The following is a 16,464-nucleotide window of genomic DNA, read 5'->3' on the forward strand; positions in this document are numbered from 1 at the left end:
CTAGGCCTTTCTTTCCTCCCTAAGAGCAGAGATGCTTCTCTGGTCCCAGCTGAAACAACAAAAGTCACCTGAGCCTCCGCCTTTTCCAAAATTCCTGAGAGGCTGCCAGCAACAAGTCAGTGCATTGGCGGCTCTGATCACCAAGGACCAGCCTGGGCCTGGGCCGAGGCTTTATGTGGGTCTGAGCTGGGGCGGGAGGCAAAGATGATCAGAAGCCCTGGCGATCTCTCTTTCCTTCAAGTACTGGGGCTCCAGAGGCCCAGCCCTGTGGGGTCAGTGATTCTGAGCACATGGTACAATGGGACTGGTTGGGAGACAGTCAAATAATGTGCCCTGGGCTCCTGATCTGCACCAGGCATGGCCCTGCCCTCTGGGAGGTCAGTAGAGTGGAGCTTTCGAGGATTTAATTCTATCTATCCACTGAGGATGTAAGGCTAGGCTGGTGTCAGAGTAGGTAGCATGACCCTAGTCTCATTTTCATGTGGGTCGCTCGGTTCCAGCCCCCTCCATGTGTGGTTCCCAAGAAGATTCTGAGAATCTGTCTCCAGCTCCTACGTGTGGTGTGATTTGGTTTCTGTTTATGACTGTGATTCCGCATTGCTTCCTCCTCCCTCCCACACTCCCTCTCGCCCCTTCACTCCCAACTTTCTGTGGTTCTGTGCATGGAGGTGCTCCTCTCCCATTATGAGCATGGCTTGTAGTCTTAAGTGGCATTGCTCCTTACTCTGTATTTGGAGATACAGGGGGACAATTCCAGCATGGGCTGTATCTTCCGTGTTGGCTCATTAGTACTGGAATTCCTTACTAGTCTTCTCATTGTCCATTTAACAATGAGAACACACATCACAGGCTTCTGGTCTGGACTCATCCCTAACCAGCTTGGGACCGTGGGTCTCATCTTCAGGTCTGCATTCTGTAGGAGTTAGAGGAAGGAATGGGAACGATAGGGAGGACAGGATGAGAGCAGCAGGATGCCAGGGAGCAGCAACACCCGCACTGTTCCAGCAGGGTCTGGAATTTCATCCTTAACGAGAAGATACCCTCCACCACCTCACACGTGCAGGAGCAACAGGCAGCCTGATGCCATGGAGAGAGTGAGAATTCCAAGTCAGACATAATGGGGTTCCAGTTCCAGCTTTGTGTCTGTCTGTGTGGCCGTGAGCAACCTTTAACCCCCAGGCTTCAGTTTCCTCATTAGTGACATGGGACAGCTGTGTTTGTCCCCCAGTGAGGGAGGGGGAGATGTTGCCAGACACTTGTAAGATAGTGAGGATGAAAAGCACTTTCAACCTAAAGTTCTATGTGCATACAAAATGTTACTTGGTACAGTTTGGGTCCCCTGGACGCAGATTCTGAGAAATACTGGAGTGTTCAGGATGTTTTTAGGAATTGCCCTTGTGGGAAGGAAGGGAAGGAAGCAGAATGGGTTGAGGGGAAGCTGAGCTGTGATGCAGGCCCCAAAGCCTCAGTCAACTCCATGGGGAGCTTGAGTTGTCCTGCACTGGGCTAAAATAGTTAAGCCTTTATATTCCCTCATCACTGGTGAGGCCAGCTCCTGGTGGGGTGGCGAGGTGGCTCTCTCTCTCTGAGGCTCTGCAGATTGTGCTGACAGCCTGCTGTCAGTCGGGCAACAAGTCTTTCCTTGAAGGAGGATCTGGGTGGTGCATGCCCATGCCCACCTCTTTATGGTTGTTAATGATATGGTCACACCTAAACATCAGGCTGAGCTGATCAAAGGCTGGTTCTTATAGGGCTCCTGCCATTCCAGCACTATTTGCCAGCTGTCCTCATGAGTTCTAGATTGAGGGCTTTAGTCTTGAATTTCTGACAAAAGAATGGTAAATCCCTCTTCTCTTTGCTCTGGGACCCAGAAAACTATCCCACTTGGTTTTGCCTGGGAGCAAAATTGACTGTGGAGGCAAGATGCAAAAACCAATGAATGTAAACAAATGAATTGATTTAATTAAAAACAAACAGCTCCCTGTGTCTGCATGTGGGGTTACACATGTGATTATGTATGAGCACGTGCAGAGGTGCATTTATGTGTGAGCACAATCAGTCGTTGAACAACATGGGGTTGAGCTGCGTGAGTCCACTTATATGCAGATTTTTTCAATACATATATTTTTAAAAATTTTGGAGGTTTCTAACAATTTGAAAAAACTCACAGATGAACTGTGTAGCCTAGAAATATCAAAAAAATTAAGAAGTATGTCATGCACACATAAAATAGCGGTAGATACTAGTCTATTTATGTGTTAATCCACTATTTTTATGTTATTAGTAAGCCTTCTGGTCAACAGTAGGCTCTTAGTAGCTAAGTTTCTGGAGAGGCAAAAGTTATGCATATTTTTGACTGTGTGGAGTGTTGGCACCTGTAACCATCACCTTGTTCAAGGGTCAGCTGTACATGAATGATGACCTGGACAACAGAGAGGCTGCAGGGGCAGGCATCCAGTGTAGACACACCCACATGAACAGGTGAGTGTGCTTATGAGGATGTCAGTTTGTGTGTGTAGACATCATTCGTATATTCTTTAAACATTTATTAGGTGTCTATCATGTAGCAAGCGCAGCGCTGGGAGTTGGGGAACAAGAATGGATAAGGCAATTGTTCCTGCCTCCAGAAGCTTATTATCTTCTGGGAAGGCAGACAATGCATTACAGGCTTTTGGGGTGCAATGAGGTAAGAGAACTGACAGAGGGGAACACCTGAGGGACACCCAAATCAGACTGATGGGCCTTCCCTGGGCAGGAGACCCTGGAGCTGAGTCTTTAAGGGTGAGTAGGAGTTACTCAGGTAAAGATGATGGGAAAGGGCGAGAAGGGCTTTCAAACACAGAAAGAAATGGCAGGTAAGGAGGTAAGAGGAGTAAAATAAAAGGAAGGGCAGAGAGCAGAGGAGAGATCCCGAAGTCTTATATTTTCATTGAAGGGGTGCGAACTTTCTCATGAAGAGAGGGTGGCATGGTGACTGATACTTTCATCTCCGAGGCACATTCTGGCAGCAGTGCAGGGGCGGATGGGGGCTGGGGGGCTGCAGGGCCTGGCTGTGTTCCTGTGCCTGTGTTTAGGAGGATGTATACACATGTGGCTGTCTGTGTGTCTATACAGCTGGAGGCTGTGCACCAGGTGTGCCGCCTGCATGGACTTGTTTTCCACTTCCACCCTCTGGCCTTGGCAGCCCGGTGGGCTCAGGGGACTGGCTGTCCTTCTGCTGATTCATGGGTGAATTCATGCTGGGGAGCCGGTCAGGGTCTAGCAGGCAGGTGCTTCCTCAGGGCCACAGGCACACTCCCACCTGCTGGTCTGACACTGAGGTAAATGAGGGCAGTGAGAAAATGCTTCCCTCTACCAGCGCATCTTCCTGGACTGCACAGTCCCATCTGTGCTGTGTCCTGGCTTATGTGGGTGAGGCTGGCCTAGCTCAGCCAATGCCTGTCCCAGGTCTATACAGCAGGGTAAAGGAGAGACAGAATGGAGACAGGCTGGCAGGGAGTGCCATGTCCCAGCTTTCTCCTTTTGTGTCTCCCCTCTCTCTGGATACCCACTCTTCAGGCACTGAAGTCATATATTTTAAACTCAATTTTCTAATAGTGTGTTCTAACTGTACTATCTTGCCTCTTGAAAATTTATGACAAATACAAAAAATCATCTATCACATTTCTTATACTTTGTAATATGGACCATAATGGGGAGAAAAAGGCAACTTAGTTTGTAATATAAGACCTGGGAATGGCATGGTGAATGGTTATAGACTGCAATTTAGAGTCTGAATGCCTGGGCTCAAATCTCAACTCTATGCTTAATGGCTATAAAAGTTACTTACTCTTTTTCTGTTTCAGTGTCTTCATTCATAAGACAGAGATGCTAATGTCTCATCGGTTTAAAAGTGTAGAGTGCTTAGAACAGAGCCCGATATACAATAACCATTCAGTGATTAATCTTAGCTATTATTACCTGAGTTTGAGTTCTCTGAGATCTATCCCTGACTCACTTGAAGAAAAGTTATGACCTCTTCAGGCCTCTGGAGAAGTCATCTGTAAAATGAGAAGTTGGCCAACCTTTAACAATCCAGGGCCAATACCTGTGTCTTGCCAACTTATTTCCACCTGACATGGATCTTTGGTTTAAAAAGATTGCTTTGCAAACTTCATTTGTTAAAAAATCATCAAGGTTTCTCTTGGACTTTACAAAATGCTAGGAACAGCTCACAATGCTCCTTCCTGTGCACTCCTAGATCAAGTGAGATGAATCCCTTTCCACTCCAGCTTCCGACACTGGTAACTCCACAGTAAGAAGCAAGCACCTTCAGATATTTCTGGGTCACAGAATAGATGACCAAAGGGAACCTGAACTAGAAGCTGCTTCATGTTGACTTTGGAAGGCTCTGGGTTCCTGGTGTCAGTGTCTCTCTCAGGGTCATTATGAGCAACAAACACTTCAGTCAAAACCAGAGAAGGAATTGTCCTGACTTCCCGACTGAGACACGCCTTATATTTGGAAAGCCTAAAAGCAAGTTATTATGGCTGAGGAAGGCCATTTTTATGGTGATTGATGCTTTGTCTGATGAGTTTTATGGGTTAGTACTTTCTATAGTATTCGCTTTGTAAATTTTCACCATGCTCTTTCAAGGCAGTTGTTATCCTCTCTATTGACTAGATGATGAAACTGTGGTCAGAGAATTGACTGGTTCACATTTAACTTGCTAGTAAATTACAATATTGTTTAGAATTTCTTACGTACATTAAATTACATAATTCTTACCTACCTCTGAAGTAGTAATGATCTTTATTTTGTAAAAAAGGAAACTGAATTCAAAGAATTAAGAATTAGCCAAGTAGGAGTTGAATCTAAGTTGAATGTTCTTTCTTCAACAGCTGCTGGCAGCAAACCAGCTATGAGGTGACAGCCCTTCCCCACCCCTTTGGCATCCCAGTGAGGTTTGAGAATATAAGGTAGTCCCCTGTGGCTTCATCAGGTGGGGTGGAAACCTACCTTGGATATCATCATTGAACATGCAGTACTTGTTGCGGTATTTGTTGAGCAGGCGGAAGGCATTGGCATTGGCAAAGTCTTCAAATTGGATGAGGCAATTTATTCCAAACCTGTGTGAAGGGAGAGGAAGAAACCCATGATTGCCTCCCTGAGGCAGATCCCTGACAGATCCCAGCTTGCACCGTGGGGTGGGGAGGAGCAGGCCAGGGGGTGGGAAGTGGCATGACTCCTTCATCTGTGTTTTTGCCACTGGACTCCTGGGCTTGGAGCTCTGCCTGCCCTATCATGGATGAGCATGGTGAAGGGAGAGAGTAGGACCCTGGGTTTGGTGGCCAGCCAAGCCAGCGTCACTGTAGCTAAGCTGTGCTGGTGGCTCCCATGGCTTCCATGACCAGCCCTGGGAGTGACAAGAGGGCCAAGGAGGGGCCTGCCCTCTCTGTAGCCTGTGGCCACCTGAGATCCCAGAAGAAAGCTCACTCCACATCCAAGTGCATGCAGACAGACCAGCTTCCCCACCACAAGTAGGTGGGGAGCCCCTGCATCCTCCAAATATCTCTCTTGCTGGACTCTGACACCTGGAGTTCCTCCAGTAGAGACTCCTCTGGCACCAGGCATTGTTCTCTGGTAAGATGAAAAGATGGTTAGGAAAGGCTACTACAATAAGACACTGTCATCTACTAACATCTTGGTGAAGTTGTTCTCCAACTTGCAGGTGTAGAAGAGTCAGTGACTGACCTTGTTTAAAAAGCAGGTCACCAGGCCCATCTCACAGAGTCTCACTCAGTGAGTGTGGGATGGGGTCAGGAACCTGCATTTTGAACAAACACCCCAGATGGTTCTGATTCTGAGAGCCCAGAGAACCCTGAGAAACAATGCCTTGTGGGTGAAGACAATGGCCATTAAGATGCTTGATATGCCTTATTTAAAATCCATGCTAGCATTGCCTCCTAGATTTTATGGCCTTCCCTTAAAAATGACTGAGTTCGTTAGAGTTTTGTAACCTATGTTTCCTTTTAACATTGCCTGAAAGGAAGCTGAGAGTGAAGTTTTTGCTCATTTGCAACAGGCCACCTCAGCCTGGGCTTCTGCACACAGATTTCCCCTTTACTCCATTCTTGCTCTTTGATCCTGGTGTTTGGTAGTTTTGTTTGTGTTTCTTAGTCTTTCTGGAAGCAAATGTAGTATGGATTATTAAAAACTACTTAATACATGGATAAAAATAGGCTTCATCTCATGGGTCAATTTGTGACTGAGTAACAGCATCTGAGGTCATGTCATCAAGAAAAAAAAGTCCTGATTGATCCATAAGAGGTGTCAGGGCATGTAACAGGTAGAAGTGGTCTGCCCTTCCAACTGAGTGTGACTTACAGGCTTGGAACCAGCTTGGGACCAGCTGTGGAAAGATTTATTACCTTGTTAGAGAGGGTGGGTGGGGCACATGCTCAGTGAGCTTCCTGTGCTCTCGGGGTATCTTTCTGATGAGGTTGGTGGCTATGAAGGCGTGAGGAGCACTGAAATGGCCCACAAAACATTTTTTCCAACCTTATAATTTTGTGCATGACTTACGCCATCCAGCAGAAATACCAATGGGTGGGCAAATATTTGTTCCTGTCATGGTCCTTCCAGAACCTTAGTTAGTCAAGGCTGTTGGTGGAAGGACTGGGAGATGGATTCACATTACAGGGGCGGAAACACAGGGGCAGTGACTTGCCACAGCCCAGTGCTTAGAGTGCTGGGCGTGGGTCAGAAGGCCATAGGCCAGACCTGGCTCTCCACATTCAACTGAGTTACCTGCACATGTCACTTCACCTCTCTATTCTACCTCAGTTTCCCATCCGTCAATGGGCACAACAATATCTGCCTGGCCAACATCTGTGAACTGTTGTGAGGGTTAAAAGCTGAGGGTAAAGTTTTCCTCCAGCTTTACTGAGGCATAATTAACAAATACAAATTGCATATATTTAAGGTATACAATGTGATGATTTGATATATGTGTACAATGTGAAATGATAACCACAACCATGCTAATTACCATATCCGTCACCTCACATAGTTACTATTTTGTGTGTGGTAAGAAAACTCAAGATCTACTTTCTTAGCAAATTTCGACTATACAATACAGTATTACTAACTGAAGCCTGAGGGTAATTTTTAGACCGTAAAATGCTAAACACAAATGCCATTCTGGCCACAATTCTTATTCACAATCACAGAATAAATGCTAATGGAGGTCGGGTGGGGGACTCACTGTGTCTCCCCACCCACCATCCAGCCCTCTTTTCCTTGCACTATGAATAGAAATGATAAATAAAACTTCCCATGCACAAATATAATGCCATGCTCACCAAGCCAAAATGTATTGTGAATTTCAAGTATTTGGACTGGGTGGGGAGGAACAGAATGTCTTTGGTTGCTGGTGACATTTTGCTATATATAATTTCTACAAGATTCCCAGTGTTGCCCCACAACTGGCCTGGAGCTAAAACGCTGAAAAGGTCAGACAACAAAACAATGTGATGAACGTTTTGTCTCTCTCTCTCTCTCTCTCAATCTCTCTCTCTCTCTGTGTGTGTGTGTGTGTGTGTGTGTGTCTGTCTCTCTCTCTCTCACATACACACACACACATGCACACCCCTTTAAGCAACACCACCATTCACTCACTGAGGTAAAAATAAGGCAACAATTATAAATAAATACCTTTGTTCAGTGCATGATTATTATTTATATTTAATTCAGTTTTAGATAAGAAACCCCCCCTCCCTTCCATGGAGCAATTTGATGGAATAGAGAATAAAACCTCATTAATTGAGGTCACTTTAATCCTAGCTTGGAATTGCATAAAAGACCATGTGAATCACCCATCCAATAATCTGGACTCAGAGTTCCTAGAACTCACTGGATTTAAGGACCCCCAGAACTCCTCTCTGTCTTAGGTACCCATCCCCTGGCTGCTTCCTGAACCTTTTATCACCAGGAACTACTCCTACTCTAGGATTTCACACTATCCCATCTCAGTCTCTGACCACAACCTTTCCTTCTATGTCCTTTCCTTCCACTGCACCTGCTGTTTGTCTGCACCAAGACCTCTAGGCCCTTCACCGTATTATTCTAGTCCCTCAGACTCTCCATTATGGCTTTTCATGAAACCAGACCACTACCCAGTCTGAGCCAAAGGTGGTTACTTCATGGTGCTACTGTCTTAGCACCATCCATTCAACCATCATCCACCTATTCATCTATCATCATCCAACCATCCATTATCCATCCATCCATCCATCCATCCATCCATCCATCCATCCATCCATTCATCATTCATTTAGCCATGCATCCATCCATCCATCCATCCATCCATTAACTCATCCATAAATTCATGCATCCAAAAACATTTATTGAGCACCTATGATGATCTGTACTATAGTTTAATGTTTTAGGAAGGGGTGGATCTATGAAAGAGTTGGTGGAAGCTTAGTGTTTGGAGTTTGCCTGCCAACTCTTAAACTAATTAAAAACCAATTAAGAACAGAAAATTTCAAAGTGGAAATTTAAATGGCTTAGTGGATAAAAAAACATTTTTCAGTTCATCCCTGTATATCCAAATACAGGTAATGAGCTTTCACTGTAACACTAATCTAAATGTTAATTATCAATTGCCTTACATATTCATTAAAATACTAACAACAACGATAAAAAAAAAAAAGCTAGCTTTTATCAAGTGTTTGTTACCTGCTGGGCACCATGCAGAGCTCTTTACATACATTATTTTAATTTATCTTCACATCACTTTATGATGTAGGTGCTGTTTCCAGAGAAGGCATCTAGAGCTACAGATTGCCAATTATTTGCCCACAGGCTATTTACTCTATTGTGCTTGGTAAGTGGTGGAGATAGAATTTAAATCTGGTTCTATCTGACTCAAGAACCAGCCTCAGTTTAATTTTAATAGCCTTACAGGTTCTTAAAAAAATAAAGCTAAATAGGTAATAAAGCTGGATTTCTTTCTCCACTGAGAAAGATCATAGGTGCGGTGAAGAAAACATTGACCAGGGAGACAGAGAAAACGCAGGCGTCTTGGCTGAGTCCCCTCTCTCTGTCTGGGTCTCAGTTTGCTGGTCTGAGAGCATTGGAGGAGTAGCACAACCTACTTAATATTTGGGACTGGAATTGAATACTAGAAGCTTCACTCAGATATTTCTACAAGTCCAGAGCAGGGAGGTCAGACATTTCTCTATGAGAGCAACATGTGAGGAACATATGGGGGGTCAGTGTCTTAGAGCCCTTTATGCTTACACAAACCGGACCAGCTGAGTGACCTGGGCGAGGCAGCCACCCTCCAGGTCATACTGTGGAACAGAGGCAGGACCCCTCCCAAGAAGTCCTGCTCTCAGCTCCCTCCTCAGGGCTCTGGGCAGCTTCCTGATTCTAGTGCTGGCAGCAGCCTGTCCTGTGAGACTTTCTGACTTTCTGTCCTGTGAGAAGCTCCCCCGTACCAAAGAGGGTCCTGCTCATCTGCCCCCGTTTTGCAATTTTGAACTCTTCACCCTCCAACCCTGGCAGGGGCCGAAGAACACTGATGCTTCTCCAGTGGAGAATTCCTGCAATGGAGAAAGAGGCACCTTCCCAAGCCACACAGATAGCTTCCTAGACTTCCCAACCCTGGGGGCTCAGCTGGGAAATGGCCTTGGAGCAGCCAGGGAAGGCATTCCAAAGCCAGGGCTCACTTAGAGACACAAGGCTAATGAGTGGATGTTTGATTCTTTTTTTCCTCAGTACTCAGGCAAGGGGAAGCCAGCAAACAGTGACCTGTGCCTGGGAGTCCTGGTGAGCTGTGTGTGACAGTGTGATGATACCCAGGCCACGACCAACAGTGCCAGCACTTGCCACCTGGGACACATCCTTCCATGGGTAGGAGGGTCTGAGGTGGCTGTTCTGCCCTTCTCCCCGACGTGTGAACCAAATGCAGAGTGAGGGATGTTGGTGGTGCAGAACATTCCAGGGACTGCAGACCTAGTTTCTCTTTTCCATAGGTCAGGACCTGCCATTTTTTCAAACACCTGGGTCTGACATCTTTCAGGCCTGAACAAACATGAGGGACTGGGAAGAACAGGTGAACTTGCTCAACCTGCCTCTAAATAGAATGACTAAAAGCTACCTCTCGTATTTCCATGGGAGTTCATTCTGCTCCCCTCCCCGCAGAAAAAACGCACATGCAAGACTTCCACAGCAGAGTGTTCAGTGAGATTATCAGTTGTCACCCAGTGGAAAACTATTTCTTCTTTTATTTCCTTCCAGGAACTAGATCTGACAGAATCATTAAAACTCTTGGTCTTTTTTTTTTTTTTTTTTTCTATTTTACATAGTCCATTAAACTCTAGTCCCTTGAGATGGTCACAGAGAGAGGTTCTGTGGTTAAGTAAATTTGGAAAACTCTGTGTGTTACACATAGTATATACAATGTATATTAAAAGCTCTGAGAAATCTTGCAGTAAGAAACCTTTTTAACCCAACATGTTCAACACTTATTTGACCAGAGACCTTACCCTATTGCATCCCACCCTCACCACCTATGGTGGAACACACTTTGGGAGACATGGCTCTGCAGGAAGAACTTTGTGCAGGTGGGACTGGGTGGATTCAGGGCAAGGCCATCCCTCCCCAGGATTACTGCCATTGCTGCTTCTGTCCAGAACCCTGCAGTGACTGATCTCATCTCCTTCAAGTTTATTTCCCCTCCCCCAATCCATCTTCCACATATTTCTAAACACAAGTTTATGTCGGCTACCTATTTTCTGAAAATCCTAAGAGGGCTTCCACTGCCTGTGGGGTTATATCCAAATTCCTTAGGTGGTGTTTGCTTTGGCCCCAGCTCTATTGCTGAACACCTACTCAGGTCTGCTGACACTCTAGGCACATTTTGATGCTTCTTAACCACTGTGGGCCCTTGCACGGTCCCCTGTCTTTGCTCAAGTTTCTGGTTCTTTCCATCTAGAAGGCCTCTTTTTGTCCAGGCCAACCCCTACTTAAACTGTAAGGCCCAGAACCAGTTTTTTTTTTTTTTTTTTTTTGAGACAGAATCTTGCTCTGTCACCAGGCTGGAGTGCAGTGGCGCAATCTTGGCTCGCTGCAACCGGCACATCCCGGGTTCAAGCAATTCCCCTGCCTCAGTCTCCTGAGTAGCTGGGACTACAGGTGCGCACCACCATGCCCAGCTAAGTTTTGTATTTTTAGTAGAGACGGGATTTCACCACGTTGGTCAGGATGGTCTTGATTTCTCGACCTCATGATCCACCCGCCTTAGCCTCCCAAAGTGCTGGGATTACAGATGTAGGCCCAGATCTTAAACTGTAACCTTTTCTAAGAAGGCTTCCTTGACATATCTCTTTCCCCACCCTTAAAATAGTGCTAATTCTTCTCTTCTCTGGGCTCCCACGATATTCTGGACACATCTGTAACAATATATGTCACATTGTATTACAACTATTTATTAACATTTCTGTTTCAATTCAAGAAATGTATTGGGCAAGTTATCTTCTTTGTGCCAGAAACTATACTAAGTATGACATAATAAAAATTCAATTCAACAAACGTTTTATTTTATTTTTTATTGCACTTTAAGTTCTAGGGTACATGTGCACAATGTGCAGGTTTGTTACATATGTATACATGTGCCATGTTGGTGTGCTGCACCCATTAACTCATCATTTACATTAAGTATATCTCCTAATGCTATCCGTCCCCACTACCCCCATCCCCACAATAGGACCCAGTGTGTGATGCTCCCCTTCCTGTGTCCAAGTGATCTCATTGTTTAATTCCCATCTATGAGTGAGAACATGCAGTATTTGGTTTTCTGTTCTTGTGACAGTTTGCTGAGAATGATGGTTTCTAGCTGTATCCATGTCCCTGCAAAGGACACGAACTCATCCTTTTTAATGGCTGCATAGTATTCCATGGTGTATATGTGCCATGTTTTCTTAATCCAGTCTGTCACTGATGGACATTTGGGTTGATTCCAAGTCTTTGCTATTGTGAATAGTGCCACAATAAACATACATGTGCATGTGTCTCTATAGCAGCATGACTTATAATCCTTTGGGTATATCCCCAGTAATGGGATGGCTGAGTCAAATGGTATTTCTAGTCTAGATCCTTGAGAATCGCCACACTGTTTTCCACAATGGTTGAACTAGTTTACAGTCCCACCAACAGTGTAAAAGTGCTCCTATTTCTCCACATCCTTTCCAGCACCTGTTGTTTCCTGATTTTTTAATGATTGCCATTCTAACTGGTGTGAGATGGTATCTCATTGTGGTTTTGATTTGCATTTCTCTGATGGCAAGTGATGATGAGCATTTTTTCAAGTGTCTGTTGGCTGTATGAATGTCTTCTTTTGAGAAGTGTCTGTTCATATCCTTTGCCCACTTTTTGATGGGGTTGTTTGTTTTTTTCTTGTAAATTTGATTGAGTTCTTCATAGGTTCTGGATATTAGCCCTTTGTCAGATGAGTAGATTGCAAAAATGTTCTCCCATTCTGTAGGTTGCCTGTTCACTCTGATGGTAGTTTCTTTTGCTGTGCAGAAGTTCTTTAGTTTAATTAGATCCCATTTGTCAATGTTGGCTTTTGTTGCCGTTGCTTTTGGTGTTTTAGACATGAAGTCCTTTCCCATGCCTATGTCCTGAATGGTATTACCTAGGTTTTCTTCTGGTTTTTATGGTTTTAGTTCTAACATTTAAGTCTCTAATTCATCTTGAATTAATTTTCGTATAAGGAGTAAGGAAAGGATCCAGTTTCAGCTTTCTACTTATGGCTAGCCAATTTTCCCAGCACCATTTATTAAATAGGGAATCCTTTCCCCATTTCTTGTTTTTGTCAGGTTTGTCAAAGATCAGATGGCTGTAGATGTGTGGTATTATTTCTGAGGGCTCTATTCTGTTCCATTGGTCTATATCTCTGTTTTGGTACCAGTATCATGCTGTTTTGGTTACTGTAGACTTGTAGTATAGTTTGAAGTCAGGGAGCGTGATGCCTCCAGCTTTGTTCTTTTGGCTTAGGATTGTCTTGGCAATGCGGGGTCTGTTTTGGTTCCACATGAACTTTAAAGCAGTTTTTTTCCAATTCTGTGAAGAAAGTCATTGGTAGCTCAATGGGAATGGCATTGAATCTATAAATTACCTTGGGCAGTATGACCATTTTCACAATATTGTTTCTTCCTATCCATGAGCATGGTACGTTCTTCTATTTGTTTGTGTCCTCTTTTATTTCACTGAGCAGTGGTTTGTAGTTCTCCTTGAAGAGATCCTTTACATCCCTTGTAAGTTGGATTCCTAGGTATTTTATTCTCTTTGAAGCTATTGTGAATGGGAGTTCATTCATGATTTGGCTCTCTGTTTGTCTGTTACTGGTGTATAAAAATGCTTGTGATTTTTGCACATTGATTTTATATCCTGAGACCTTGCTGAAGTTGCTTATCAGCTTAAGGAGATTTTGGGCTGAGACAATGGGGTTTTCTAAATACACAATCATGTCATCTGCAAACAGGGACAATTTGACTTCTTCTTTTCTTAACTGAATACCCTTTATTTCTTTCTCTTGCCTGATTGCCCTAGCCAGAACTTCCAACACTGTGTTGAATAGGAGTGGTGAGAGAGGGCATCCCTGTCTTGTTCCAGTTTTCAAAGGGAATGCTTCCAGTTTTTGCCCATTCAGTATGATATTAACTATGGGTTTGTCATAAATAGCTCTTATTATTTTGAGATACGTTCCGTCAATACCTAGTTTATTGAGAGTTTTTAGCATGAAGGGCTGTTGAATTTTGTTAAAGGCCTTTTCTGCATCTATTGAGATAATCATGTGGTGTTTGTCTTTGGTTCTGTATATATGCTGGATTACGTTTATTGATTTGCATATGTTGAACCAGCCTTGCATCCCAGGGATGAAGCCCACTTGATCATGGTGGATAAGCTTTTTGATGTGCTGCTGGATTCGGTTTGCCAGTTGTTTATTGAGGATTTTTGCATCGATGTTCATCAGGGATATTGGTCTAAAATTCTCTTTTTTTGTTGTATCTCTGTCAGGCTTTGGTATCAGGATGATGTTGGCCTAGTAAAACGAGTTAGGGAGGATTCCCTCTTTTTCTATTGATTGGAATAGTTTCAGAAGGAATGGTACCAACTCCTCCTCGTACCTCTGGTAGAATTCGCCTGTGAATCCGTCTGGTCCTGGACTTTTTTTCGTTGGTAGGCTATTAATTATTGCCTCAATTTCAGAGCCTGCTATTGGTCTATTCAGGGATTCAACTTCTTCCTGGTTTAGTCTTGGGACAGTGTAAGTGTCCAGGAAATTATCCATTTCTTCTAGGTTTTCTAGTTTATTTGCGTAGAGGTGTTTATAGTATTCTCTGATGGTAGTTTGTATTTCTGTGGGGTCGGTGGTGATATCCCCTTTCTCATTTTTTATTGCATCTATTTGATTTTTCTCTCTTTTCTTCTTTATTAGTCTTGCTAGCAGTCTATCAATTTTGTTGATCTTTTCAAAAAACCAGCTCCTGGATTCATTGATTTTTTTGGAGGGTTTTTTGTGTCTCTATCTCCTTCAGTTCTGCTCTGATCTTAGTTATTTCTTGCCTTCTGCTAGCTTTTGAATGTGTTTGCTCTTGCTTCTCTAGTTCTTTTAATTGTGATGTTAGGGTGTCAATTTTAGATCTTTCCTGCTTTCTCTTGTGGGCATTTAGTGCTATAAATTTCCCTCTACACACTGCTTTAAGTGTGTCCCAGAGATTCTGGTATGTTGTATCTTTGTTCTCATTGGTTTCAAAGAATATCTTTATTTCTGCCTTCATTTCATTATGTACCCAGTAGTCACTCAGGAGCAGGTTGTTCAGTTTACATGTAGTTGAGCAGTTTTGGTTGAGTTTCTTAGTCCCGAGTTCTAGTTTAATTGCACTGTGGTCTGAGAGACAGTTTGTTATAATTTCTGTTCTTTTACATTTGCTGAGGAGTGTTTTGCTTCCAACTATGTGGTCAATTTTGGAATAAGTGTGATGTGGTGCTGAGAAGAATGTATATTCTGTTGATTTGGGGTGGAGAGTTCTGTAGATGTCTATTAGGTCTGCTTGCTGCAGGGATGAGTTCAATTCCTGGATATCCTTGTTAACTTTCTGTCTCATTGATCTGTATAATGTTGACAGTGGGGTGTTAAAGTCTCTCATTATTATTGTATGGGAGTCTAAGTCTCTTTGTAAGTCTCTAAGGACTTGCTTTATGAATCTAGGTGCTTCTGTATTGGGTGCATATATATTTAGGATACTTAGCTCTTCCTGATGAACTGATCCCTTTACCATTATGTAATGGCCTTCTTCGTCTCTTTTGATCTTTGATGGTTTAAAGTCTGTTTTATCAGAGACTAGGATTGCAACCCCTGCTTTTTTTTTGTTCTCCATTTGCTTGGTAAATCTTCCTCCATCCCTTTATTTTGAGCCTATGTGTGTCTCTGCATGTGAGGTGGGTCTCCTGAATACAGCAAACTGATGGGTCTTGACTCTTTATCCAATTTGCCAGTCTGTGTCTTTTAATTGGACCATTTAGTCCATTTACATTTAAGGTTAATATTGTTATGTGTGAACTTTAACTAGTCATTATGATATTAGCTGGATTTGCTCGCTAGTTGATGCAGTTTCTTCCTAGCATTGATGGACTTTACATTTTGGCATGTTTTTGCAATGGCTGGTACCGGTTGTTCCTTTCCATGTTTAGTGCTTCCTTCAGGATCTCTTGTAGGGCAGGCCTGGTGGTGACAAAATCTCTAAGCATTTGCTTGTCCATAAAGGATTTTATTTCTCCTTCACTTATGAAACTTAGTTTGGCTGGATATGAAATTCTGGGTTGAAAATTCTTTTCTTTAAGAATGTTGAATATTGGCCCCCACTCTCTTCTGGCTTGGAGAGTTTCTGCCGAGAGATCTGCTGTTAGTCTGATGGGCTTCCCTTTGTGTGTAACCTGACCTTTCTCTCTGGCTGCCCTTAAGATTTTTTTCCTTCATTTCAACTTTGGTGAATCTGACAATTATGTGTCTTGGAGTTGCTCTTCTCGAAGAGTATCTTTGTGGCGTTCTCTGTATTTCCTGAATTTGCATGTTGGCTTGCCTTACTAGGTTGGAGAAGTTCTCCTGGATGATATCCTACAGAGTGTTTTCCAACTTGGTTCCATTTTCCCCATCACTTTCAGGCACACCAATCAGATGTAGATTTGGTCTTTTCACATAATCCCATACTTCTTAGAGGCTTTGTTCATTTCTTTTTACTCTTTTTTCTTCACACTTCTCTTCTCACTTCATTTCATTCATTTGATCTTCAATCGCTGATACTCTTTCTTCCAGTTGATCAGGTCAGTTACTGAAGCTTGTGCATTTGTCACGTATTTCTCGTGTTATGGTTCTCATCTCTATCAGTTCTTTTAAGGTCTTCTCTGCAT

The 16,464-nt window shown here is 43.5% G+C and overlaps 1 protein-coding gene across 3 annotated transcripts in view; it reads right to left on the minus strand.

The window, feature by feature from the left end:
• ME3 (malic enzyme 3) overlaps positions 1-16,464 on the minus strand; it is a 217,712-nt gene that overhangs the window by 18,203 nt on the left and 183,045 nt on the right. For all 3 annotated transcript variants that reach the window (XM_025358506.1, XM_025358507.1, XM_025358508.1), the window contains exon 8: positions 4,999-5,108. In XM_025358506.1, the coding sequence (XP_025214291.1) occupies positions 4,999-5,108 (110 nt within the window). The remainder of the gene's footprint in view (positions 1-4,998; positions 5,109-16,464) is intronic.

Source organism: Theropithecus gelada, chromosome 14 (genome assembly GCF_003255815.1).
Source record: "Theropithecus gelada isolate Dixy chromosome 14, Tgel_1.0, whole genome shotgun sequence".
NCBI lineage: Eukaryota > Metazoa > Chordata > Mammalia > Primates > Cercopithecidae > Theropithecus > Theropithecus gelada.